Source organism: Phascolarctos cinereus, unplaced genomic scaffold (genome assembly GCF_003287225.1).
Source record: "Phascolarctos cinereus isolate Bilbo 61053 unplaced genomic scaffold, phaCin_HiC Scaffold_5;HRSCAF=322, whole genome shotgun sequence".
Taxonomy (NCBI): domain Eukaryota; kingdom Metazoa; phylum Chordata; class Mammalia; order Diprotodontia; family Phascolarctidae; genus Phascolarctos; species Phascolarctos cinereus.
In genome coordinates, this window is record NW_027555958.1 from 294,256,412 (window position 1) to 294,284,375 (window position 27,964).

The 27,964-nt window shown below is 48.5% G+C and overlaps 1 protein-coding gene across 4 annotated transcripts; it reads left to right on the forward strand.

The window, feature by feature from the left end:
* Window positions 1-26: 26 nt before the first annotated feature.
* Window positions 27-27,611, forward strand: PLCD3 (phospholipase C delta 3). 4 transcript variants are annotated; one of them, XM_020997350.2, is made up of 17 exons: window positions 6,122-6,416; window positions 7,019-7,105; window positions 10,347-10,508; window positions 10,839-11,067; window positions 12,791-12,920; window positions 16,106-16,334; window positions 16,724-16,925; window positions 17,349-17,493; window positions 18,732-18,884; window positions 19,183-19,287; window positions 21,928-22,098; window positions 23,370-23,529; window positions 24,243-24,359; window positions 25,246-25,412; window positions 25,967-26,102; window positions 26,310-26,459; window positions 26,853-27,611. In XM_020997350.2, the coding sequence occupies exons 3-17, from the start codon at window positions 10,376-10,378 to the stop codon at window positions 26,939-26,941; spliced, it is 2,316 nt and encodes a 771-aa protein (XP_020853009.1). In that variant the 5' UTR covers window positions 6,122-6,416; window positions 7,019-7,105; window positions 10,347-10,375; the 3' UTR covers window positions 26,942-27,611. The 4 variants fall into 4 exon arrangements, with proteins under 4 accessions (XP_020853006.1, XP_020853007.1, XP_020853011.1 ...); XM_020997347.2 differs by lacking the exons at window positions 6,122-6,416; window positions 7,019-7,105 and adding an exon at window positions 27-633; XM_020997348.2 differs by lacking the exons at window positions 6,122-6,416; window positions 7,019-7,105 and adding an exon at window positions 27-633 and having other exon boundaries at window positions 19,186-19,287.
* Window positions 27,612-27,964: the final 353 nt, after the last annotated feature.

Here is a 27,964-nt window from a genome sequence, read left to right on the forward strand (position 1 = left end):
GCCCTCGCAAGTCCAGCACCGGGGCTCGAGGAAAAGCCGCGGCTGCTTTCCCCACTTCCCCGTCGCGGCCCCACCCCCACCCCCACCCCCACCCCTCCCACGCTAAAGCTGGAGCGACCTCTTGGTGTTTCCGAGTCAGTCAAGTTCAGGGTTCACGGGGATGGGGGAGGGGGCACACAGGGTGGGCATAAGGGGCACGGAACGAACTGAGGGGAGAGTTTTGATAAGGTGAAGCACCGCACAGTCACAGTCGGGTAGGGGTCACACAGCTTGGCCTCAATTCCTAAGACCTGGGAAAGCGGGAGATCCCGCCCCCATGGTCCTGGCCTCCCTCTCTCCCTCCCTCCCCTTTCCTTCTCTTCCCACCCTCTTCTCTAGCTCACTCCGCCTCCTTGTCCGGCTCCTAGTTTCTCACTTCGGAACCTAGGAGCCAGAGCCCTGGCCGGGCCCCGGACGTCTATTCGTCCCTGCGCCCCGCCGCCACTGTGTCCCCAGACCAGACTCTGCCTCGGACTATGCCGTGCCCCCGATGGAAGAGACGGAGCGGCAGGGAGCTGGAGTCCTCGTTCCGGATCCTGGTCTCGGACGGCAGGAGCCAGGAAGGGGCCGCGCTGCGAGCGCTGAAAAAGATGGGTTAGTGACAGGGGTCGGGTCGGGGCCAGGAGGCTGGGGAACCCGGCCTGGGTTGATTTGGTGGGGCGAAGACAGGGCGTTCTGTAAAAGGGGGAAGAGGTCTGGGCTGCGCCGTCGGGTCTAGAGTGTGAGTATAGGCTGGTGGCCGCGCCACTCCGCTGGGGACTCCCTGCCCGGGCAGTCCTAGGATGGGACGAGAAGTCCAATGCTTTTCTCCCTGCTAGGGTAGCCATCAGAAAAGTGTTAGGCTGTGAAAAGAACTGGAGGTTGGGGGCTGTAGAGGCGGAGGTCGTAGGAATTCGGCTGGAAAGCTGAAGGCGTTAAACAGGACTCGTCCACGGTCTCCCTCCTCTTGGACTCCAGAAACTGACACAGAAAAGTTACAAAAGTTTGTTTGCAAGGAAAGTGATCTGGTAGAGGGGCAAAACCTTTTTCCTGTGGAAACAGTTCTAAATGGTTGTCAGGTTGCTATGCCAACTCACAAGCGCCTACGTAACCCGTAATGTATTATATTATATTATATAAGGTATCAAATTAGATTGTGAGCTCGTCGAAGGCAGGGACTTCTTTTTGCATCCCCAGCGCTTAGTACAGTGCCTGACACACAGTGGGCGCTTAGAAAATGTTTATTGATTGATGTAGGGAAGGACTCTATACACTGAATAAAGACCAGAAAATCATAGATTTGGAACCTGGAGGAACCTTAGAGTCGTCTGGTCCAATCCTCCCCAAAAGAGGTACAGATAATTTGAGATTTGCCCAAGGTCACCTAGCTCAACATTAGAGACAGGAGTGACAACTGGGGAGGTAGGCTGAGGATTATTAGATTTATAGATTCTGGGAACTTGCATTTAAATGTTGACCTTACTTGCTGCCCGCCAGGCAAAGTGACAGTGGACAAGTCACTTTACCTCCTAAGGTGCTTGTTTGTGTATCAGATCAGATGCACCCCACCTGGTGAAGAAAAGGGAATGAGCATTTATTAAATGCCTGTTATGTGCCAGGCAAGGTGCTAAGCACTTTACAAATATGATCTTATTTGATCCGTTGGGCTGACCATGAAAAGTTCCTTGATTCCACATGTTAGGTGGATCCCTCTTAAGGATCTGTGGGAGAAGAAGAAGCAAGGAGTTTGAGAGAACAGTTGTGTAGGAACTCAAGGATCCTTGAAGCATTTAATAGTAAGAGTGGTGACAGTAATACTCCTTACCCCAAGCAATGTCCCTTTAGTTTAATTTGTTAAATGCCATGTTATATACAAGATGCTAGTATTAGAACTAATAGTAATAATTATAGCAATAACAGTAATTGGTACTCTAGGAGTGGACATTAATAGAGCCATACCAACAGAGAGGCAGCCTGGTGATTCGAACAGGGAGCTGGTCTTGGAGCTAGGAAGACTTAGGTTTTAATTCTGCCTCTAACATATACTGACTGTGAGACCTTGGGTGAATCATTTAACCTCTCTACCTTTCAGTAGAGGACCAAAGGTCTGGATAAAAGAATAGAGTTGGGATGGGGGGTGGGTAGGGAGGGAAGATTGTCTTGGCTCTGCCATTAATGTGTAACACTGGGCAATTTACTTCCTCCCTCTGGGATTCAGTTTCCTCCTTCCCAAAAAGAGGTCTACTGGATTACTTGATGAAGTCTTGAAGATAAGATTTTCTTCTAATAGGACATTGTATGATTTCAGTGATCTAATAGGATTATTCTAGCTATATCATTATGGTTTGAATAGGCTTGTGTGAACTGACCTGGTAATATACAACTATCACATACACACATATGTATGCATATATGTATATATAATTACATGGAAATATGTGTATGTAATTTTTATGTGCACAGGTTGCCTTCTGCCAACCTGGAATACTGCTTCATACACAGAAATACACATTTTGAGACACACCTGCCCTCACCAGCTATCTTTGAATAGGGAAAATGTACAACTGCATAGGGGAAAGAATGCTGATCAGAGGTCAGAGGATCCTGCCTCTGCACTGTTCCCAGGGAAAGTCATCTTCCACTTAAAAACCTTCAGTGAGGGGGAAAGCTCCTACCTCCTGGGGCAGCCTAGTTCACTTTAGGACACTTATAATTACAGAAGGTCAACTCTAATTACTTGGGCATCCAGATTCCTCTATAGTCTCTTCTTTCCATGTGTCACTTTTCATGTTTGTATGACCTCTTCCCACAGTGCATGTATGGAAAGCCAGCAGGCTCCCCAGTCCTCAGCAGTTCCATTGGCTAGACACAGACTGAAGTCCCTGGCTCCCTCCCTCCCTCTACCCAGTGGAGGTGATATTCCAGGGAAGATAATGCATATGAAAGAAAGCACTTGAAAATCTTTGTCTCCACTGTTGCTATGGAGAGAGGGCTGGGCTTGAAACCAAGAACCGCTGGGTTCAAATCCTGCTGGGTTCCCTTACTAAATGGGTGACTGTAAATTTCTTAACCTCTTTATGTCTCAGTTTCCTTATCTATAAAACAGAAATAATAATTGCACAAGGATTATTGTAAAGATTAAGAGATGAGTCTAGGTGCAAAGCTGAGAATCCAGAAGACTCTCCTCAGGTCTGGGTGTGTGAAGCATGAAAATGACCTTCAGGAGTTCTGAGATTTGACCCCCTCCAGCCTTTCTTGTGCTTTTATACTTACTCATCTTTTTCCAGTGGCTTGAGCATATGTCCCCAAGCTATGGATTCTTTCTTTGAAGTTGGGGAGATTTTATCTCAGATACAGCAGACTAGAGAATGCTTTTCTAAGTGGGACAGGTTGATAGAGAGGGCAAGGGAGGGAGGGATTAGGGTATAATGGGAGAACCCAAACTTGTAGGAGAGGGGAGGGAGACCTGTCTCACAGTTGGGGAGGACTCAGTGATGGAGCCAGGCATCCTGACTCCCAGCCTCCTACCTCTGGACCCCACTTTGAATCCCAATCTGCGTGAACAGGACATAAGGGTTGTTTGCAGGACCAAGCAGGCCTCCTGATTGGGGGACGTTTGCCCAGGGGTGAAGGACTCCTACTTCTGGGTACCTCCACAGTCAGGGTCCCCAGAAGGGCAAAGCCTGGGCTGTGCCAAATGTTCCTCCTTCCCTTTCTGCCCCACCCCACCCCCACCCCACCTCCAATCTCCCCCCCAGGTCCTCTCTGAAAAGATGAATGGGATACACCAGGCCCCTGGAAGAAATATCGGGAGAGAATGAGAAAGAGGCTTGGGTTTGGAGTCAGAAGACCTACGTTTGAATCCTAACTCTGCTCTTTACTCGCAGAACGCCCTTGGATAAGTCACTTAGAGGCAGCTGTCACAATAGATAGGGTATTGGGCCTGGAGTCAGGAATATCTGAGTTCAAATCCTGCCTCAGACATTTCCTAGCTGTGTGATCCTGGATAAGTCATTTAACCTCTGCCTCAGTTTCCTCATCTCTTAAATAGATATAATTATATCACCTACTTCCTAGGGCTGTTGTGAGCATCCAATGAGATTATAATTATAAAGCCTTTAGCACCATTCCCAGCCCATAGTAGGTGCTATGTAAATGCTAGCTATTATTATTCCTTAATTTCACTGGGCCTCAGTTTCCTCTTCTATGAATTAAGAGGCTTGGACTAGTTGACCTTTGACCAACCCTCTCCCTCCCAGGCTTCTGTGAAAAACCCGCCCCCTACCGTATAATTCCCTAATCCCTTGACCATTGTCAGACCCTGGTTGCTGAGTGTACAGAAACCCTGACTTTTCTAGTCATAGGACCAATCAGTAGGCCAGGCAGCAGGCTGAAGGAACGCTCTCCTTGGGCAGGGACCTGGCTGGCTATGTTCTCCTTGAGCCCTCTCTTGAAAGGTGAGTCTCCAGGGCTGGGTAGGGTCCCTTTTCCTGTCCCCAGATTGTTCCTCTCTAGCCAGCCCTGTGAAATGAAGGTTGGAGAAGGTCTTGGAACAAAGGAAATTTAAGCCTGGCCAGCCCTGGTGGGAGGTTCAAGGGCAGGACTCAGCACTGATGTTGGTAAGGAGTGGAAAGGTATCTTGCTGCGTCCCAGGGGAGCTGGCTCTATCTGTGTGGCCTCCCCTCTCCTAGTCTCAGTTCCTCTGTAGCTTTCGTGAGAACTGACTTCCATTCGTTGATAAATGTCCTGTGACTTTCATGTTCCCATTAACCCTACTGAAGCTGGACCCTTCCTCAGAGCTCTCAAGGCTCTCCCATGGGTGGGCAATGCAATCCTAGGCACACCCACCCTCTCCTCCTTTGATAGCAGGTTCTAGGGAACCAGAGGCTCCTTCCTTAACTTTTTCTTTCCTGTCTTTGTTATCCTTTTGAATGAATTGTTCTAGAGTTCTTTGTACTTGGCACCAATGCTAGTCAGGGTGGGGCTAGCCAGGGGGAATCTAGCTGGGGGAGTTGTTGATTAAGAATCCCAGTGCAGAGTGGCAAATATTGGACTACAGGGCTATGAGGGGACTCCAGTGATGTGATCAGAAGCTAGCTTTTTCTTCACAGATTGGGATGGGGAAACATGCAGACCTCCTCAGTGTTTTATCCTGCCTGTGTCATCAGGAAATGCCCCTCTTCCCTCTCCCCCCTAGCCCTGGGGTGGGGTTTGACTTTCTGCATGTCTGACATTCCTGCTGCCAACTCACAAATCCTCTCCAGGCTCTCCTGAACAGGCGTACATCGCTCTACATATGCACGCACGGAATGCCCTATGCACATATCCTCTCAGCACGTAGACTGTCACCGGCTTTGCTTTGGAGGGCCCAAGCAAGGTCTCTCCCCAAGCCAGTACCTGGAACCTCCTACAAAGGGTCCAACCCCATGCCTTGGGCCAGAACAAAGAAAGCTGCTCCCCCACCTCCAAGGCCCCCAACTGCTAGACGTTTTCTTTTTAAGAGGTCAGTGGAGGACAGAGCATAGAGGCCTAAGCACATTCTCACCATCTCTGGGCCTGGCTTATGGAAGGTGCCTGGACCTGGGTGCTGATAGGAGCTAAAAATAACTCCAATGGGGGCTCCTGTGAGGGAGGACAGGGGCAGCCACTCTTCCTCTCTCTCTCCTACCTCTGTCCATTCCCCTTCAGCTGAGAAGGGTGGACAAGGAAAGGATCTGCCCAACCTGGGGAATGGGATAAAATCAGAGAGAGATCCATAGCCCTGATCAGGGTTGCTCATATACCTAGTTCCCTCTCCCAACCTGGGTAGGTATGGCTAACTACCAATGTTTTGCCTTGATTTCCCTCCTTGTAAACCAAAGGACATGAAGGAGGGACTGTGGGAAAAAAATGTTTTGGGGTCTTCTGGTGGATAGGGCAAGAGGAGGAGAACAGGGTCTGACATCTTCCCTACTATCCATGGGGCTCCTCAGGCCATTCCTCCCTCCCTCCTCCCTTCTCTCCTCTCTTAAAGTGTTTTAATGTCTTTACATGGTTATGTCAGGAGAAAGAGAATAGGGTCTGACATCTTCTTTACTGACCACCTTTCTCCTCTCCCCCTACCCCTTTTCCCTCTCACTCCCTTTTCCCTTCTCCCTTTCTCCTCTCCCCCTCCTCTCTTCTTCCTCTCCCCTGTCCCTTCTCCTTCTTCCTTCTCTTCTCTCCCCTGTCCTCTCCACACTTGCCCTCCTCCCCTTCTCCTTTATCCCCCTGTCCTCCTCCCCTCCTCATCTCTCAGCTTCCTCTCCAGCCACATCACTGAGCAAGCAAAGGATGGTGGGCACAGCTGGATCTTCCAGCAGTTACCTGGGATGGAGGGAGAAGTGGTCACTGGGAGATGGTGCCACTGAGGTTGAAAGGTTTGAGCTGGGAAGTAATACTACTACTACTACTACTAATAATAATAATAATAGCATTTTCATAGTGCTTTAAGATTGGCAAAGTGCTTTACATATGTTACCTCATTTAATTCTTATAATCCTTATAATCACCCTTTGAAGGTGCTATTATTAGTCCCATTTTACAGAGAAGACTAGTACAAACTGAGAGGCTCTTGCACCTGTTTGGGTCAAGCCCAGAGCAGGAATGAGGAAGAAGATAAAACATCAGGTGCTGGTGACACTTACATTTCATTTGGTTGGTGACAGCCTGAGGCTCATACCTAACTCCTGGCTTGGGCCTCCCCAGCAGCTCCTATCCTCATTCTCCGCTGATCTCTCACTCTCCTGGGTTTGGGGTGGGGGGCAGGCAGGGAAGATAGGTGAGTCTGCCCATTTCCCAGGCTTGTAAACTGAGGCATACAAACCCCAGACAGACCTCTCATTCTGTCAATTGCTGTGTTCTACCTTGCCCCTTCTCCAAAGGATAGGAAGGGGTCCTAGGCCAATGCCTGGAGGCAGGCTATGTGAGTACTCAAGAGGGCAAAAGGTGATGGGGGAATGACATATCCTTCTCCCAACAGGTCACTCTGGTGTCCAGAGGTGGCCCTGGTGAAGAACAGGTGGTTCCATTGACCCCAGAAGATTCTGTCAGGGCTGTGTGTGTATATGTGAGTGCTTAGTGAATTAGCCACTGTCTTGGGGAAGCCACAGCAGAATTGTCCGGGTGTGGGGCAACACCACAGACCATTAGGCTGTTTGCAGAAAGAGTTTGGGTAAACCAGCCCCCGGGAGTGAGTGACTCACCTCCATTTCCGGTATTAGTCATTTGCTTCCAATGTGTGGGGGGCAGGGAAATGGGAGAAGAAGAGGGGGCTGGGCCCAACAGCTGTAACTCTGAGGCAAGATTGGTTGGTAGCTGTCATGGGAACAAGGGTTGGTCCATCCCCCCGGCTCTCTATTTGCCAGGGAAGTGGTGGGAGTGGGCCCTCTGCACTCAACCCAGTGCCAAAATAATAATAACTCACATTAAAGAAGGAAAAAAGTATTGTTCACCAAATGTTTATCATCTGTCATCCTCTGAGCCTCACAGCAGCTCACTGAAGTAGGTAGCACCATTATGATGATAATGGTGCTACCTGCTTCAATGAGCTGTACGTTTTCCAGATGAGGAAACTGAGTTGAGGACCTTGTTTCCAGTCCCACCTCTGATACCTCTTACCTTTGAGACCTTGGACACCTAGCCTCTTAGTGCCTCAGTTTCCTTATCTATAAAATGAGGGGTTTGGACCAATTGGGCTTGCTCTAGGTCTATGACCCTGTGACTTGGTGGCTTCCTAAAGTACCTTCTGGGGGCGACTAGGTGGCATAGTGAATAGAACGCCATCCCTAGAGTCAGGAAGACCTAAGTTCAAACCCGGTCTCAGACACTTACTAGATGTGTGATCCTGGGCAAATCACTTAACCCCGATTGCCTCCTAAAATAAAAGAAATGAATAAATGAACTGCCTTCTGGATCTCAGTCTATGATCCTAAGTAACAGTGATGAGCCATGTCTGGATTTCATCAAAGTTACTTCCATGGGCTACCAATATTTATGAGGTGAGGAGTGAGTGGGGAAAAAATGGAATTTGTAACAGTGTACCTTCTTTGATTTTCATCCCCCCTTCTCAAGCCATCCCCCCAAAAAAAGAATGTATCATGGAGAGGTTGGCTAGATGGGGGGGCAGAGAAACATTGGAGACCCTAAGAATCAGGGAATGATACCTCTTGCTTCTTAGCTAAGAACGTAGGCATTGTCCACCCCCCTCTGACCCTGTGAGAGCCTGCACACACATGGTTGTTTCTCTAGCCTGGGTTGGGCCCATATACTTGAAGAAAGATGTCCATTCTCAGAATCCCAAGAGCAGAAGTGAGATGGGGTGATGTGGGAGCAGGAGTATTGTGAGCACAACAGTCACAATCTTCCCCTGGTCCCCTGTGTGGTCTATTGCTTAGGCCCCAGCCTGGGATTTGGATGAAGACAGGGCTTGCTGGGTCTGTCCTGGGGAGGAGAATATAGGCAGGAGGTTGGTGGCAGGGAATCTCAAATTAAGAGGTTAAAAAAAGAACTAGGAAAGGGAGAGGCCTAGGATAAGTGGGAGGCCAGATATCGGCTATCTCCAAAAACAGAGTAGGTCACCCAGAGATCAGCCCCACCCAGCCTTTCCCACCAGGGTAGCAGCCAAGCTGGACCTGTGCCCAAGAGTCCATGGCTCTTAGCTTGCTGCTCTAAACTGCTCACCTGGAGCCGGAGAGCCTGAGTTGTCATTTGCACCCCGCCCCCAGAATTGGATAGGGCAGCAGGGAATGTGAGGAGTGGGGCTTAGGTTGCAGCAAGAGAGATTTAGGTTAGATAGGAAGAAGAACTTCCTGACTATCAGGGTTTTAAGCCAGGAGAAAGGCTGTTTCTGGATGTCTGGGGTGTGCCAGGTATTGAGCAGAAGGCACGAGAAGCCTTCTCCCTAGAAACTGTCGAGGGCTGGAGACAAAGGGGTCAAGGATATGAATTCAGGTGGAGGGTGGAGACATAGGCCTGGGTCTCTAGGTGCTGCCAAACATGTACTTCCAAAGTCTCGGCTTCTTATCCTTCCGGGGGGAAGGACATTGACAAGGTTGGAGTGAGAACAAATAACACGTCCCTCTCTGCTTATTAGTTTATTCAGCACTTCCAAATAAATGCCTCTGAGAGGGCCACATTGGGGATGTAGCAAGAGTGGCTTAAAACAGTTGTTCAGTTTCAGCACTGGGGACTTGGAAATGTATGAGGGGAGAACAATTGGGACTTCCTGTATAATCCTTTTTTAAAAATTATTTATTTATTTTTAGGCAATTGGGGTTAAGTGACTTGTCCAGGGTCACATAGCTAGTGTCAAGTATTTGGTCTGAGGCTGGATTTGAACTCAGGTCCTTCTGACTTCAGGGCCAGTGCTCTATCCACTGTGCCACCTAGCTGCCCCCACCAAGTATAATCCTGAGCATCAGGGGTGTGTGTGTGTGTGTGTGTGTGTGTGTGTGTGTGTGTGTGTGTGTGAAGGGGATACTAGAAAGTATCAGGAATGGGGTCTCAGTGTTGAGAATGAAAGGACTTGGAGCTAAAGATCATCATGGGATGAGTTTAATGCAAACCCATCATTTTTACAGATGAGGAAACTTAGTCAAACAAGGTTAAGTGACTTGCCCAAGATCACGTTGTACTATAGAGCTATAATGTGAACTCAGTTCCTGCAACTTCAACTCCAAGACAGGGATATTCAGTGTCAGAGAAAAACAAAGACAGAGCAGCTTAGTATTGAGGAGGGGGGATTCTGAGCAGGAATGGAAGGGTCAGTAGCAGAGACGGGAGGGCTTAGTGTTGAGGAAGGGGGCCCAGGGATGGAGGGCTCAGTATCAGCACATGTGGGTAGGTGAATCAGGGATGGGGGCATATTGTAGGGTCTTGCAGTAAGGGTCTCCCTGATTATTCTCCCTGGGCAGCTGGGTGGTGCAGTGGATAACATGAGGGAGGCTGGACTCTAAGGTCCTTTCCAGCTATGAATGTCAAGAATTCTACTCAACTAATCAGGAAGAGGATAGAGATAATCTTTGAGTAGGCCACTCTCTAGCATCAGGGTCCTCCCCCAGAAGCAGAGACTGAGGATAGAGCACCAGCCCCCAAGTCAAGAAGACCTGAGTTCAAATCTAGCCTTAGCCACTTACTAGCTGTGTGACCCTGGGCAAGTCGCTGAACCCTGTTTGCCTCAGTTTCCTTATCTGTAAAATGAGCTGGGGAAGGAAATGGCAAACCTCTCCAGTACCTTTGACAAGAAAACCTCAAATGGGGTCACAGAGACCAATATGACTGAATCGACTCAATTATTTTCCCTTTCTCAGATCTGAACGAAGATGAGGATGTGCTGGCTATGCTGAAGGGCTCTCAGTTCTTCAAGATCAGGTCGCTAAAGTGGCAGAAGATCCGCTTCTACAGGCTGCAGGAAGACTGTATGACTGTGTGGTTCCAGCGCCGCTTCCGACACCCTAAGTCTCATCACGTCTGTGAGTGACCCCGTGCCCTCAATTATAGCTCTCCCCTCCCACAGAGAGAGGGTGTTCGCTACCCTCCCCAAGTGTTTCTTGCAAGCCCCCACCCCCTATCTTGGAGCTGATCGTGGTGGTCAGCCTAGCCCTTGTGTCCCCCACTCCAACAGCTGTTGCTCTGAGGTTAGGGGTTTGAATCCCAGCTCTGCCACCGACTTGCTCCGGGGTGGGGGTGAGATGGGCTCCCAGATTTCTAAGTCCCTTCCAGCTCCGTTTAAAGCTGATTCGGTGACTCTTCGACACCTCCCTCCCCCCCTTACATCCCCGTCTTGCCCTGTCCCTGCGCAGTCTCCTTGCAGCACATCGAGGCCGTGCGCCAGGGCCATCAGTCCGAGGGGCTGCGGCGCTACGGCGGCGCCTTCCCCTCCAGCTGCTGCCTCACCATCACGTTCAAGGGCAGGCGCAAGAACCTGGACCTGGCGGCGTCCACCGAGGAGGAGGCACAGCGCTGGGTGCGTGGCCTCGCCAAGCTCCGGGAGCGTCTGGACGCCATGAGCCAGAGGGAAAAGCTTGACCAATATCTTTTCCTGGAGCTGGGGCTGAAGCAAGATTCCCGGGACTACCAGCAGGCCCTTCGGTCTCCCCCAGGCCTCAGGACCTAGACTGTGGCCAGAATTGTGTGTCTGTGTGTATGTGGGGGTGGGGAGGGGGTAGTTCATAGTGAGGAAGACGCTTTGACCTAGACATGCCTTATTGCCTCAAAAAACAAACAAACCAGCCGTAGACTGAGGAAGGTAGTCTATAGGGAAGAGGATGTAAGAAAAGGCCCTAGGGAGGGTCCCTAGGGATTGAGTTTACTTGCCCAACCTCTTCTGACGTCAGAAACTAAGTAGGGTGTGCCTGGCTTTGGGCTAAGCCCTAGGGATACAAAGCAAGCCTTTGACTTAGTTCCTTCCCTCCGGCAGTCAGTTAACAAACGTTATTGCGCTTGTGCTAAACCGGGGGATACAGAGGCAAAAAAAAAAAAGCATTCCCTGCCCTCTAGAAGCTTACATTCTTGTTTGTTTGGTTTTTTGCTAGGTAATGGGATTAAGTGACTTGCCCGGGGTCACGCAGCTAGTAAGTGTTATGGGTCTTAGGCCACATCTGAATTCAAGTCCTCCTGAATCCAGGGCGCTCTATCCACTGTGCGGTCTAGCTGCCCCAAGAAGCTTACATTCTAATGGGGGAGACAACCTATAAACACCTATGCAAATACTACTGACTGACTGAGTAGATAGAAGATAATCTCAGAGGATAGGCAGGATTTAAGGTTTGGGGGAAGGTGTGGGGGAGGAAGGGATCTGGAAAGGCCTACAGCAAAGGTGAGATTTGTGTTGAGTCTTCGGGGAGACCTGGGAAGATCTGAAAGGAAGATAAGGAAGGGAGTGCCTTCTAGGTAGGCTTGGAGGATAGACAGTGAAAAGGGGTGAGATCAGGGTGGGGAAAGAGTCAGGAAATGGAGTGTCCCGTAAGAGGAACAGCAAATAGACCCTCTATCCTAGTATCCAAGTAGCTCAATCATAGAGTAGGGGAGAGAGAAGTAGAGTGTGAGAAGGCTGGGAGGCTGGGAAGGGGTCAGGTTGTGAAGGGTTCCCAGCCAGTCTAATAACACACACACAATGATTGCCTTCGTTGTGATGGAGGAGGCTCAGTGGTTATAGTCCTGAAGCTCCCAGTCTCTGCCCTCAGGGAGTTTCTGGCTGGTGGATTGGGAAGGCACAGTCAACCTATCAATCCATCTGTCAATCATTTTATTAATACTTAAAATGTGCCTGGCATGGTGCTATGTGGGGAATCGGAGACCAGAACAATCAGTCTCTGCTCTCAAGGGACTCCCATTCTATGGACACGTATGAATACAATGTATACAAAATTAGCAGCTGGGGCAGGGAGAGGTGGAATCAGGAAATGCCTCCTTTGGAGTTGGTATTTGAGCTTAGTTTCAAAGGAAACCAGGGATTCTAAGGGACAGAGGTGAGGAAGGATTGTATTCCAGGCATGAGGGACAGCCTTGGCAAAGGTACGAAGTCTTGTGTGAGCAACCCCAAGAGGGCTGATTTGGAAACTCAGCATGCTGGGGATGACAGTCCCAGAGGGGGCTTCAGGTCTAATGAGAAGACAAGGCACACACCCAGGACAGAGAAGAGCAGGCCAGGCAGGGAGCCCTGGGCAGAGGGAGGGGGGGAGTGTATGAGAGGGAAGGTGGTAGGTGCAGGGGTGCAGATCCTCTCAGTATGTGGCTTCCTGAACTTTCTTACTTGGATCAATGGCTACCTATATCAGGCAGATTCAGACCACGACAGCAAGATGAGTTTCAAGGAAATCAAACACCTGCTTCAGATGGTGAACGTGACCATGGATGACATGTATGCCCATCAACTATTCAAGGTACCCCTTTCTCACCCAGCCTCTCCCCCCACTTCCCAGTCTGACGCCATTTTGCTTTTCTTCTTCATCTCTTTTCCTGGGACCCTCCTTCTTTCTTCTTCATTCTAGAGATCCCTTTGTTTGATGCTAACTGAATTACTCAATCCCTAACCCCCGTCCCTGCCCTTCAGCTCTCAGACCACCTACTTCCATTGTAGAATAATAGGCTTATAGATTTAAAGCTAGAGGAGACCTCAGAGAACAGCCAGTCCAACCACCTCTTTACAGATGAGGAAACTGAGGCACAGAAAAGTTAAGCTATTTGTCCAAGGTCACACTCTTAATATATATGGCAGAGCCAGCATTCAAATGCAGACAAGTTTTCTGATTCCAGATTTAGACTTTTCTTCTCCCATCCGAGTGTTAAGCAGGCCCAACTCTACTTAGCTTCTGAGGTCAGATGAGATTAGGCATGTGAGCCCATCCTCTAGGGTCCCTTCCTTGGGCCTTTTCTTTCATTCTCTTCCCCTGACTACCTATTTTTTTTTATTTTTAATTTTTTTAGACAGTCAGGGTTAAATGACTTGCCCAGGGTTATACAGCTAATAAGTGTTTGAGTCATTTGAACTCAGGTCCTCCTGATTCCAGGGCTGGGTGTTCTATCCACTGTGCCACCCAGGTGCCCTTTTAGGGGAGGGACCCTGATGCTACAGAGCAGCCTACTCAGAGAACTGTCCCTACTTTGTTCCTGATTAGCTCAATACAATGACATTCAAACCTGGAAAGGACCTTAGAGTCTAACCTCCCTCATGTTACAGAAAGGGAAACTGAGGCACTTGCCCAGGATAAGGAAATGGCAGAACTGAGACTAGAACCCAGTACTCTTGCCTCCCTGTCAAGCACTTTATCCACCCCTACCCCTTTTTCTGGAGAATTCGCTGACTCATCACTACCACCTCCCTCCCCAGCCCCTTGGGCTCAGCTGTTAGTGAGAGAGCAGGTTCTTCTCTCTGGAGTTAGCAACATCTGGGACTCGTTACCTTAACTGTCAGGTTAAATCAGGCCAGGGTGGGGATACAAGGGGAATTTAGGGGTCCTGGCCCTTTATCCTACAAGGAAGCTGGAGAGCCTGGAGGCTCAAACTTTTTTTTTCTTTATGTGTCTACATTTTAAAAAATTAATTTTGTGAATGAATAAAAATCTATTTTATTTCCTTACCATCTTCCATTCCCCACTGAAAAACAAAAGAAAAAAAACATCCTTGTAATAAATATACATAGTCCAGCAAAACAAATTCCTTAATGGCCTCATCCAAAGAGAAATATGTCCTATTGTGTAGCTTCCCCTATCAGGAGGTAGGCAGCATGCTTCATCATCTGCGCCTCTGGGATCAGGAGCCTCGAACTTTGATTCCTCCTTTCCCCCCAGCTGCCCTCCTCCTAGATCTCTAACCCAAAGTAGGTGAGGGCCCCGAAGGATGGAAGTGGGGAGGAAAGGAAGAGTCTAGCCCACATAACCATCCCCACTTTTGGTTTGTTTTGCTAAGCTTCGGCTGGTCACACAGGGGAGCATGTGTGGACACGCGCTGGGCCCACGTCAGCACAAATACCATATTAGTAGCGCTTGAGCACACGCTAGCCTCCTCTACCATTTGGATTCATACAGGTGAACACAACACATACCTTGCAGACATAGTATGTGGGCCTATGGGCTCATGCTATATAACTGAGGAGCATTTAGCCTGAAGGTTAAACTTGTTTTTGTTTTTCATTTTAAGAGGCTATTGGACATCTCCAAAAGTCTCATGATGGAGGCAAAAAAACAGAGTTAAATGACTTGCCCAGGGTCACACAGCTAGTAAGTGTCTGAGGCTGGATTTGAACTCAGGTCTTCCTAATTCCAGGCACAGTACTCTATCCCCTGTACCACCTAGCTGACCATTCCTGTCTGCATTTCCCCTTAGGTTGCTTGCTTTGTGGGCAACAGTACAGTGCATGGGGAAGAGGGCTGGGCTAAGGCTTCAGGAAATCTGAGTCTACTCCTCCTGGCTCTACCATACACTAGCCATGGAAGGCAAATGAGGTAGCCAGGAAGCCCAGTGGCTAGAGCCATGTACTCAAGAAAGGCTCCCCCTACCCTACCCCACCCCAAACCTCCCCTGCTTACTAGCTGTGTGACCTTGGATTAGGTCGCTTCAACTTTTCTATGACTCAGTTTACTCACCCATATGATGGGGATAATAATAATAATAATAATAATAATAGCATCTTCCTCTTAGGGTTGTTGTGAGCATCAAATGTGATAAATACAAGGAATCCCAAAATTTGTAGGGCTGTTTTAAGCTATTAAAGGTAAAAATGGCACTAAGATTTTTAGGACACCTTATCTCTGTCAAAGCACTTTGCAGATTTTTGAAGTGCTATGAAAAAACAACAACTAGCTATTATTATTATTTGACCTTTGGCAAACCACAAGTCATCAGCTTAGGTCTCAGTATTCTCATCTGTCAAATGGGGCAACAATCCCTGCCTTACTTCCATCCTGGGAGGATGTAAAATGCAATGGTTGTCTCTGATAGAAAAGGACATGTTGTGCTTGTGAGAAGACTCTTGTATCATATAGAACGTATGATAATGTTAGGAGCAGTAGTAATGATGATTGTGAGGTCATAATTTGTCAGAGGTGGGAGGGGATCCAGTAGTGCTCCTTCCTTTTATAGACCAGGAAACTGAGTCTCAGAGATGAGAAATGACATGACACAGGTCACAAGTAGCATGACAAGAATTTCAACTGCCTACAAAGCCATTGTTGGGGTTTTTTTTTTCTTTTTTTTCTTCCTCCTTCTCTACAACACCCCCTTTAAAGACCTGGGTCTGAGGCTTAGCTCTAATGCTTACTGTGTAATCCTGGGCCAAGTTTTGGACCTCAGTTTTCCTTCTCTGCAAAATGGGGACAGTTCACACTTGCAGTCCTGTTGTGGGTAAAGGACTTTGTCACCCTAAAAGTGTTTTAGAAACATGTGCTGCTGTCCTCTAGTGATATTTTACAAAGCATAGTGACTCCATATGCTAGCTAGTGTTATTATACTGGTATCATTATCATTATAAGTTGTTTGTATTTCGCTGGACTTTGACAAGGCATCCGGTGGGAGGGGAGTGGGGTGGGGAGCCCAGGTTCCCTCATGTAAGATCTGTCGGTGTCCCTAGGAGTGTGACAGCTCTCGGAATGAGCAGCTTGAGGGTGCTGAAATCGAGGAGTTTCTCCGGCGGCTGTTGAAACGGCCGGAGCTGGAGGAGATCTTTTACCGCTACTCTGGGGAAGACCGAGTCCTGAGCGCCGCTGAGCTGCTGGAGTTCCTTCATGATCAAGGAGAGGAGGGAGACACTATGGCCCAGGCTCAGCACCTAATCCGTACCTATGAGCTTAATGAGAAAGGTGTATGTGTGGGAGAAGATGGGTTGGGCGAGGGTTGCCGGGGCTAATCTTGGAAGGAAGAACAGAGGAGATAGCTGGGTGAAGGATGGGAGGAAGGGATGAATTTGGAATGAGTAAGGAAAGGGTCTAGACATGAGGGTGGGAATGGGGGTGAAAGGTCACAGGAAACCTGGAGCAGGTTACGAAGGTTTGGGGGAATGAGTGGGGGGAGGAGGAGAAGGAGGCTGGGGTGCAGACACCTGGGGAAAGAGGGGTGTGTCACACTCCAGAAACCAAAGGAAACGTGTCCAAAAGGCTGTGAGCAGCCAGAGGTGGGAAGGTTACCTCTACCCTCTTCCCTCCTGCCCATCCTCTCACCAGAGCTGACTCCTCTTCCCTCCTGCCTGTAGCTAAACAGCACAACCTTATGATGCTGGATGGTTTCATGATGTACCTCCTGTCGCCTGACGGCGCTGTCCTGAACCCGACCCACAAAGACGTCTACCAAGACATGAATCAGCCCCTCTCCCATTACTTTATCTCCTCTTCCCACAATACTTACCTGACCCAGTCCCAAATTGGTGGTGCCAGCAGCACAGAGGCCTATGTCAGGTATGACTAATGGAACCCCAGAGTCTGAGGAACTCGTACCTGGGCCCTGGGGACCCTTCCTGGGGCAACACCATGAAGGCCAAGAGAAAACATGCATGTTCATAGTTGTGTGAGCCAGAGCTGCCCAGGGTCAACTTAGTCATTGAAAGATGGGATCCTTAGTACTCCAGCTCCCATCTCAGGCCCCCTGGGACCTTGTCTCAGGCCCACTTTGTAGTATAGTGGAAAGAATGATGGATTTAGAGTCAGAAGACCTGGGTTCAAATATTACCATTTATAAGCTGTATGGCTTTGGGCAAGGTATTTAGCCTCTGGGCCTCAATTTCCTAATCTGAAAAATGAGAGGATTAGATTCAATGGCATCTCCATCCCTTCTTGCCCTGCCCTGAGCTGGGCCCTCTCTTCTTCCTCGACCCCCATCAGGGCGTTTGCTCAGGGCTGCAGGTGTGTGGAGCTGGACTGTTGGGAGGGGCCAGATGGAGAACCTGTCGTTTATCACGGGCACACGTTCACCTCTAAGATCCTCTTTCGGGATGTCATCCAAGCCGTGCGGGACCATGCCTTCTCGGTGAGCTGCTTCCCTGCCCTGCCCTGTCCCATCCCATCCTGTCCTGTCTCATCCCAGCCCTTAGCCCCAGACTCTTGTGTGATGAGACATCTGTCCCATCCCAGTCCTGACTGTGCACTTCATTATCCCTCAACCTTCCCCAAGACTTCCACAGTGACCCGCCACCAACGTCCTCTCTCCTTTGTCTTGTGACCTCTCAAGTGAACTCCTTCCACCCCCTTGCTCCAAAGCCTCGTGACCCTGCGTTTTGGGGGTTGGAACAGAGTTCAGAGGGTCCTGCTATTTGATTTCATAGAATTAGAATCAGTTAATCAGCATTTATTAAGCACCTTCTATATCAATCAACAAGCATTTATTTAGCACCTACTACATGCCAGGCATTGTGCTAAGTGATGAGAATACAAAGAAATAGTAAAAAAAAAAAAGCCCCTGCCCTCAAGGAGCTTACATTCTAACAGGGGAGACAATATGTACACACACACACACACACACACACACACACACAGAGTAGATGCAAGATAACTTTAGAGGGGAAGGCACTAGCCTTTGAGGGGTAGCGTATGACCACTAAAGGCCTTGCGCAGAAGGGTAGATCTTGAAGGAAGCTAGGGATTCTAAGAGGTGAGGACAGAGGGCATTTTAGGCATGGAGGAGAGCCAGTGCAAAGACAGACTAAAGATGTAGCATCATGCGTGAGAAACAGCAAGTAGGCCGACGTCATTCACAAAATCACAGATTTAGAGCTAGAGGGGACCTCAGAGGCCAAGTTCAACATTTTTTGCAGATGGGGAAACTGAGGCAAACAGTGGTTAGCTGACTTGCCCAGGGTCACATACCTAGTAAGTGTTTGAAGCAGGATTCAAACTCAGGTCTTCCAGCACTCTTAACTATACCACAGAGTTCAACAGTGGGAGTAATGTGTTAAAAAACTGGCAAGTTTAGAAGGGGCTAGGCCTCAAAGCTGCAGATTCCCCACTAGGTTGTAAAGAGCCTTGAATGCCAAACAATCATAGATTGAGAGGTGGAAGGAACCTCAGAGGCCATCTAGCCCCGTCCTCCTATTTTTACAAATCAGAAAACTGAGGTTTCGAGAGGTTACATAGATAGTAAGTGGCGTCTGACTCCCTGCCTGTCTGGATTGCCCACTTTTCCCCTGTATTTCTTGTCTTGGTGGGGGTGGGGGTGGGACTCAGCCTGAGGATCCTGAGGAACAGAACCTCCCTGCTCTCCTTCACCAGCTGTCTCCATACCCCGTCATCTTGTCCCTGGAGAATCACTGTGGGATGCAGCAGCAGTCCACCATGGCTCGCTACCTACGGACCATCCTGGGGAACATGCTGGTGACAGAAACTCTGGATGGGAAAATCCCTGAGGAGCTGCCTTCTCCAGAGGTGATTGCCCCAGCATACTGGCAAGGAGTGGGGAGTGAGGGCAAACCCCTCCCCTCCACATCTGGGTTTGGGAGCCTCTGATTGGGTCAGAACTCAATGATAAAGCTGGGCATCCCAAGAGGGGAGACAGATCTTGGCTGAGGGTTCAATGTGTTGGCAGGGGAGAGTACTGGGAAGGGAAATGTGTCCTGAGCAATGGGGCCATGAGGTCTGGGAGTTTGTAGAAGAAGCTTGGCCATCTGTGTTGGGACAGCAAGGTGGGAGGGAAGGATTGACACTTCTCTCTTGATCTCCACAGCAGCTGAAGGGCAAGGTGCTGGTGAAGGGCAAGAAACAAATTGTCCGTCAGAAAAAAGAGGCCCAGTCCGACCTGCCTGAGGAGGACAAAGAAAATGAACTTAAGGTGTGGGAGTGCCTTCAAGATCAAAAAGCCTTGGGGAGAAAGGGAAGGAAACAAGTGTTTGTTAAGCACCTACTGTGTGCTAGGCCCCATGCTAAGCACTTTCTGAATATCTCATTTGATTCTTACAAAGACCCTAGGAGGAAGGTGCTATTATTATCTGCAGTTTTACAGATGGGGAAACTGAGGCAGACAGCAGTTAAGTGACTTACCCAGAGTTACTCAACTAGGAAGTACCTGAGGCTAGATTTGAACTCAAGTTTTCTGACTCCATGACCAGCCCTCTATCCACTGTACGGACAATCCTAGTTGCCTCAAGGGGCTATGAATAATTCAGCTCAAAGCCTTAGGCCCTGTAGAGTATCCCTCAGCTTCCTGAGGGTTCTAGGACCTTTTGGGAATAGCTCTAGGAGGCTTCTGCCTAGCAGGTGGGTGAATAGAACACTGTGCTTGGAGTTAGTAAGACCTGGGTTCAAATATTTCCTTAGATATTTTTTAACTGAGTGACCCAGAGCAAGTGAAATGAAGCTTTTACTTAGACTCCCTCAGCTTCTTTGTCACTTTTAGGAGTGGACTCAGTGACCTCTAAGGTCTCTTCCAGGTCTAAAGCTATGATCCTCTGGTTCCAGGTTTTCTGTTTTGCTTTGTTCTAATTCTTTACTAATCACAGTACCCTAACCAGAGAAAGCCAGCTTTTGGAACCTTCCCATTCCCTGACCTGGCTCTGTTCTCTGGGTCCAAATGTCTGCTGTTCCCACCCCCTAATTACCTGTTGCCATCATAACTGTATGCCCAAGTCTGGGGTCTATCTATTCACATAATTGTGGGTTTTCTTATTTTTCTTTTCTTTTCTTTTTTTTTAAGAGGGGATTTTTCTAGGGCTTGTTTAGGGGGCAACAGAGAATACACAATTTCATAAACAGCAGTTACTGGGCAGCTAGGTGGCACAGTGGATATGGTGCTGGACCCAAAGTCAGGAAGACTTCCTCACCTTCCCCAGTTCAAATCCAACCCTAGATACTTAGTAGCCATGTGACCCTGGTAAGTCACAACCCTGTTTACCTCAGTTTTCTCATCTATAGCGTGAGCTAAAGAAGGAAATGGCAAACTACTCTAGTTAGTATCTTTGCCCAGATAACTCCAAACGGAGTCATGAAGAGTGGGACACGACTCTTTTTACTAACATTTACTAGAAATAAAACTAGCATAGGGATTCTTTTAAAAAAATTATTACTTATATTAACATTTATTTAAAAAATTTTTGAGTTCCCAATTCTCTTCTTCCTTCCTCCTCCTCCCACACCCACTGAGAAGGCAAAGCAATGTGAAATCATAGCATAGGGATTCTTAACCTTTTTTGTGGTTGAGGACTTCTTAGACAGGCTGGTGAAGCCTATGCACCCTTTCTCAGAATAATGTTTTTAAATGAATAATATTAAATCCATAGGCTTACAAAGGAAGCCAATTATGTTGAAACATACTTATCCAGAAAATTTTTTTTTAAGTTTCAAAGATTTCAGGTTAAGAGCCCTTAGTCTAGAAGAAAACAACATGTTCCTGGGTTCCGTGGTATTTAAGTTTTCAAAGTTATTCCAGGGGCAGCTAGGTGGTTCAGTGGATAGAGCACTGACTCTGGAGTCAGGAGGACCTGAGTTCAAATTCGGTCTCAGACACATAACACTCACTAGCCATGTAACTCTGGGCAAGTCACTTAACCCCAGTTGCCTCACCAAAAAAAAAAAATGCCGTCAAAGTTATTCTAGCCAGCTGGAGTTCCCTAGTTCTACTAGGGTCCATGATCCAGGATCTGGAGTACCATGATGTCCAGCCCACGGAGAGAGTAGCCACCCCAGAATACCCCCATGCAGATTTGGGATTTGCTCAGTTGGGCTCTGTGGATTGTATTCTGTAATCCAAAATTTACTCTCAGACAATGATAGCTAGCATTTATGTAATACTTTAAGGTTTGTAAAATACTTTTCAAATATCATTTCTTTTGATCCTCACAACAAACCTGGGAAATAGGTGCTATTTTTACCCCCATTTTACAGATGAGGAAATAGATGAGGCAGGCAGGGGTTAAGTGACTTCCCCAAAGTCACACAGCTAGTAAGCATCTGAGGCTGGATTTGAACTCAGGTCTTCCTGACGCCAGGCCCAGTGCTCTATGGTGCCACCTAGCTACCACGTTTGATTGCATGATGTTTGATGGTGTTTGAATGTTCCAACACCTCTCTCATTTCTCCTCCCACCCCCACCCAAGTCATTCTATCCCAAGAGTGGAAAAATAAAGAAATATAAAAGATGTGGTATAATGTTCCTCTATTATGTCAAAACATCAAAATAGTCCTAAGGATACCCAGAGCACCTCCAAGAGTCACAGAGACAATCCCTTTCCTTATACGAGTCTGATGGAGGAGATTATTGAATTATATTAATAACAATTAGTATTATGTCATTTTATATACTTAAAAATATCATTCTGCCGATGGCTCCATAGGCTTTACCAGACTGCCAAAGGGGCGTATGGCCCAAAAACGGTTAAGAAACCCTGGTTTGGCGGATTGCAGAGGGAGTCTGGATATGGAAAGGGAAAAAGAGGGCGTCTTGAAACCTGTCTTCTTTGCCCCTGCCCCACTTTAGTTGCCAAAAGTCAAATCTTTCACGAAGAGAAGAAAATCATCCACACATAAATTGGAAGAGTCTGTCCTACCCTATATAGAGGAAGAAGAGGAAGGAAAGGAGGAACAAGATGAGGAATCTGAGGAGGAGGAGGAGGAGGGAGAGGCAGAGGCTGGAGAGTGCAATAAACAGGTGAGCTGGGGGCTGAGGTCCAGAGGGACAGGGCCAGCTAGAGTGCTTTATGTGGGAGTTCAAAGACCAGAAGGAAAAACGGAAGGGGAGATGGAGAAAGCTAGTGTTTCCTCTACCCAGGTCTTTCCCTATTCTCTTAAAAATTCTTTTTTTCCATTTAAAAGTTTTTTCTAAATTTTATTTTTCCAAATTAACAAAAATCTTTCCCCCTCCCTCCATCGGAAAAAGGAAAGAAAAAACAAAACCCTTGTAACAAATTAGCCTAGTCCAGCAAAACAAATCACATTGGACACATTGACCATGTCCAAAAAAAAATATATATATATATATATATATATGTATGTTTCATTCAGTAAGTAGCCTGAGGCCATCAGCTGTCTGTCAAGAGGTGGGTAGCATGTTTCTTTACCATCTTTCTGTAAATCACATTTGGTTGTCAAGTTGATCGGAGTTCTTAAGTCTTTCAAAATTGTTCAAATGTTGTGTCTTCTAAGTCATGACATTGGGGCAACTAAGTGGCACAGTGGATAGAGCACCGGCCTTGGAGTCAGGAGGACCTGAGTTCAAATCCGGCCTCAGACACTTAACACTTACTAGCTGTGTGACCTTGGGCAAGTCACTTAACCCCATTGCCTAGCCAAAAAAAAAAAAGTCATGACATTACCTTCCTGATTACCTTGGTTCTCTTCAAGAATGAAAGACAAACAACATTGTTGTTGCTGTATAAATTGTTCCTGTTTCTGCTCACCTGACTCTGTATCGGTTCATACAAGTCTTCCCAGGTTTCTTTGAAGCCATCCCTTTTATCATTTCTTACAGCGCAATAGTATTCCATTACATTCATATGCCATAATTTGTTCAGCCATTCCCTGACTGATGAGCCATCCCTTAATTTTCAGGGTTTTTTGCTACCACAAAAGAGCTGCTATAAATATTTTTGTGCGAATGGATTATTTCCCCTTCTTTGATCTCCTTATTCTCTTCATACTGACTTCAGGATTCCCTTCCTCCTTCCCTTACTCCCTGTGTATGTGAAGATATTCCTAAACTGTTCAGGATTCCCCTCCTCTTTTCCTTACTCCCTGTGTATGTGAAGATATTCCTAAACTGTTCAACATAGGACATCTGAGTTGGGATGGGGGAGGAAGGAACAATACAGGCAGGGGTCTAGGGAAGGGGTCTGGATGGTTAAGGCTTAGGTTGGGAAATGGCTGGCCCAGCCCCAGAGCTTGTGCTCTGAGCCTGGGGCTGGGATTGTTTCTCCCTCCCAGATCAAGAAAAGACCCCAGATCTCCTCCAGGCTCTCAGACCTGGTTGTCTACTGCTGGTCCTCTCATTTAAATGCCGTGGACCTGCCTGGGATCCAACCTCAGCCCTGCTGGGTCCCTTCTCTCAATGAGCGCAAAGCCAGGAAATTCATCAAGGAAGCCGGTAGGAGTCCAAGGGATGGGGAAGACTGTTGGGAAAGAGCACAGGGGGAGGTTGTGGAGGCTGGGAGGGGCCCCTGATTAGGCAGACCTAGGGAGGAGACCCAGGAAAGGGGGTTGTGAAGACCAGGGGAATGGGCACAGAGAGAGAATCTCCAGGGAGGGCACTCAGGGGCTAGGGGTAGGGTAGAACTGGGAAGTTGGAGAGACAGAAGCCAAGTATTTATGGAGCACTTGACAAGTGCTAGGCACTCAATGTTTTACAGAAGTCTAAGATATAGGCTCTGCCTTCATGGAACATGACAGTCTACATGTTAAACAAAGCTTCAAAGCAGTATTGCCAAAGGGTTAGTATAGACAAAATATTCAAGGCTATCTAATGGAAGGAGAGGTTGACATGGGCTGGGGTGGTCAGGGTTTGAAGAATGGGTAGGATGGATGAGGAAACCGCCAGAAGATACCTCCACAGGGAGTATTGGGTGCCTGGGTAATCCTCTCCAGCTCAGGCTGAGAGTAGCTGGAGTGGGCAGATTTCTGACCTGGGTGTGAGATCCCCCAAGGTATGCCAAGCCCCTATCCAGGGTTCTGCCATATCCATATTCATTGTTCCTGGGTGGTAGATACTATCTGAGGTAGTGATGGGAGGAGCGGGGGGGGGGGCTGGAGGGGACAGAGGGTGAGTAGGACAGAGGGAGCTGACTCTCTCATCCCACCCAGGAAACAACTTTGTCCGACATAATACTAACCAGCTGTGCAGAGTCTATCCACTGGGGCTCAGGATGACCTCTGCCAATTATAACCCCCAGGAGATGTGGAATGGGGGCTGCCAGTTGGGTAAGCTACAGGGGATGGAGGGCACATGGACATCCTAGATGCATGGTAGGTAAGGGCACAAGAAGCAGGATCATCTAAGTAGGGGGAGAGGGCATGTGGGAAGGATGAAGGGCACTATTGTGCCAATAGGAAAAGCTTTAACTAGGGAAGCTGGTAACTGGAGGGCACAGATAAGTGCCAGGGGAGCATGGGGAAGTTGGTATCTGGATATAGGGGGTACCAAGAGAGACAGATGAGAAATAAACAACTGACTGAAATTAAAAGGGTGTGTGTGTGTGTGACCAGGTATAACCCAGTACAGCTGGGGGATTGGGGAGAGTAGACACTAATAATGGTTAGGACCCAGGCTTGACTCCCAGCCCCATACCTGTGGTACTTTGTGTCCACCCTATTGCCCTTTTCACCTTAACTGGACTTTCTCTCTCTTTTCCCTAGCCTCGCCCTGCCTGTCTCTTCTGGCACTGACTCAGCTTAGGGCAGTATATGGTGCTCTGGGTGGGATGGATAGTGTCACCTGCTGGTGCCTCTGAGGTTTGAGCCTTGTTAGAAGGGGGACCTTGGGAGAAGGGGGTGGAAGAGGAAGGAGTTGTGTGAGGTCTGAGTAGCAATGATACTGCAGGGGAGAGGGAAAGTGAGCAACCAGCAGGACAAAAAGGACGGATCCACATGCTAGCTTACCCAGTATCTGTGCATTGCTTTGAGATCCCTTGAATTCAGGTCAATAAACAAGCATTTATGTCGCCCCTGCTATGTGGCAGATACCAGGGATGGATGAAAAAGGCAAAAACCAAGATAACAAACCAAAAACAGAAGAGGTGAAGGCAGATCTAGACCCCTGGCCCTGCCTATCTGAGGCTCCCTCTACCCCAATCCATTTCTCCCACAGTGGCCTTGAACTTCCAGACTCCTGGGTATGAGATGGATCTGAACAATGGCCGTTTCCTGGTGAATGGGAAATGTGGTTATGTCCTGAAACCTGCCTTCCTGCGGCAAAGAGACACAACCTTTGACCCTGAACGCCCTGGGCCCCCCCAGACCACCCTCATTATCAAGGTTGGCACCTCAGACAATACCTCATGCCAGGAGGCACTAGTTTGACTAGCTTTTTGTCTTTGGGGGCTGGTGGTGGATGGGAGTGAGAAAGAAAACCACCCCTCAGCAGCAGAAGTAGACTCTTCCAGCTGAAGGGGGCTCTAGACATTCAGGGTTGAGACAGTGAGGAGGGACTAGAGGGGCTGAAGCTGGGTGTGGTGAGGAATGGAATGTTTTTAGAGGAGAGAAATGAGCAAGAGGACTGAGGAGGAGGGGAGAGGAACAGGGGTTAAGGAGAGGCTTTGCAAAGGCCTGGGAGGAGGAAAAGGTGAGGCATGGGCAAGTAGGGGCAGGCGTGCTTTGCCAGTGTGAAATGGAGACAAAATCAGAAGCCCTGGGAAGCTTGGGAGAGGAGGGGAGATACAGGGTTGGTGGGGGCCTGACCAATGCCAATGAGAGGTTTCCTACTAAGGCTTTCAGTGGAGGTAGTTGGGATTGGTTCTGAATTCCAGGACCCAAAAGGGGAAGAGGCTGGTGTGGAGCCCCCCATTATGTTCTCACCTTTCCCTTATCAGGTGCTAACAGCTCAGCAATTGCCCAAATTGAACAGAGAGAAGCCAAACTCTATTGTGGACCCGCTGGTTCGGGTGGAGATCTATGGGGTACCCAGGGACTGTGCCCAGAAAGAGACTAACTATGTGCTCAACAATGGTGTGTGCAGACAATGGGAGAGGGGTTTAGGTTTAGAGGGTTGGGCACACCATCGGATTGGGGGCCAGGAGCATGGGGAAGGAGGCAGGGCAGGAGAGAGTGGGCTTGTGCTCCTATGGGAGGAGGAATGGGACAGGTTCTAGCACACACTAGTGCCTGTTTTGGGAGGAGGGAGGTAGCCTGAAAGGCCCTGTGCTCTATCTACAGGCTTTAATCCTTACTGGGGGGAGACTCTGCAGTTCACCCTTGGGGCCCCAGAGTTGGCCTTGGTCCGATTTGTAGTGGAAGACTATGACATCACCTCCTCCAATGATTTCGTGGGCCAGTTCACCCTACCCATGTACAGCCTAAAGCAAGGTGAGGACAGTGGACTGGAGAGGGAATAAGAAGACCAGAAGGGAGAAGGCTGGAGGGGTGATGACATGGAAGTGATGGGATGGAGGGGGAGGTGAGCATGTGATGGGATGGAGGGGGAGGTGAGCATGTGATGGGATGGAAGGGGAGGAGTGCCAGGTGAGAAATAGACCCGTAGGCCTAAGTGTGGGCCAAGGACTACCTCTGCCCTCTCTGTAACTCACTCAGATCATTGTCACAATGCTCGGGACTCTGAACACTGGTGCTCTTTTCCCAACACATTTGTTGTTGGGTGTCAGTCCTCCTACTATGTTGGCACAGGGTGGCTTGGGTGTCAGTCCTCCTACTATGTTGGCACAGGGTGGCATTGATCCTAATGCCTGGTTTCTCCCACAGGGTACCGACACATCCACCTGTTCTCCAAGGACGGGGCTTCTCTCTCTCCAGCCACACTCTTTGTCCACATTCAGATCAAAAACCAGTGAGGACCGATTCCCTCATCGCCAGCTTATGCCCAGAACCTGCCTTCCTCCTTGGAACCCAGAGGCGTGGTTTTGAGGAAGGGGATGTTTAGGCCATCTTCCCAAGCAAGGAGAGCCTGTGGAATTGTCATTATCCTCTCCTGGGCCCAGAACAGTTGGAACCTCCTCCTCTGTAGTTTCGGGTCCCATTCAGGAGATCTGTGGATATGAGAGGGGGTGCCTGTGTCCTTGGGGCTCATCCCATCATGAGCTTGCACTCTTTGGGTTTTAGTCATGGGGCCTTACCCTTGCCTAGATGCCCAGAGTCCTGTGCCCTGGGAAATGGGGGGGGGTGTCTCTCTTCGAGGTGGTGCTCTTTTGATCTGATTGGCCATTTTGGCTATACTGCTGACCCCACTACCCTTGGGGCCAAAGCCCTAGTCTCCTCTTCACTTCCACAGTGCCAGGATTTTTGACAGTCTTAGAGCATCAATGCCCACACTGACCCCATGGGCTCTCCTGCCCCACACCCTTCTTTGGAACAGACCTATGTTTCACTCTTCCCTAGGGAAAGTGGAGATCAGGAGATAGGGGAGACCCTGAAGCAGTTTTTTTGTTTTCCTGGGGATTCCTCAGGGGCAAATAGTATTACAGAACAATCTTATAAAGAATAAAGAGTTTATTTTAACATTTCTATCTCACTTTACTTCCTTTCCTTGTCACTGCATTCCAGCCACAGGGAGGAGTGGGATGATTGTCCCCTGCCGTGATTCAGGCCAACAAACATTAAGTATTTGTTCTTTGCAGGGCGTCATGGCCATCAAAAGGAATATCAAGACAAAAAGAAAGAGGCTTGCCCTCAAAGAGCTAACATTCTACTGTAGGGTGCCCAAGAAGGAGAAATGTAGACATATTGAGTAACTGCCTCTAGGTCTAGAGAGAAGACCCTAATAGCTGGAGAATAGGCCTGCCCCCAAGGATGAGAGAAGCTAGGAGGGAAAATTGGATTAGAGATCTATCTCCCTAGGATTTGGTATGCAGGGGTCT

Coding starts and splice junctions, on each gene's coding strand:
- PLCD3 (XM_020997347.2), top strand. CDS start 516: ATGCCGTGCCCCCGATGGAAGAGACGGAGCGGCAGGGAGCTGGAGTCC. Junction 634..10,346: donor GCGAGCGCTGAAAAAGATGG/GTTAGTGACAGG, acceptor TCCCTTTCTCAG/ATCTGAACGAAGATGAGGAT. Junction 17,494..18,731: donor TGCGGGACCATGCCTTCTCG/GTGAGCTGCTTC, acceptor CTCCTTCACCAG/CTGTCTCCATACCCCGTCAT.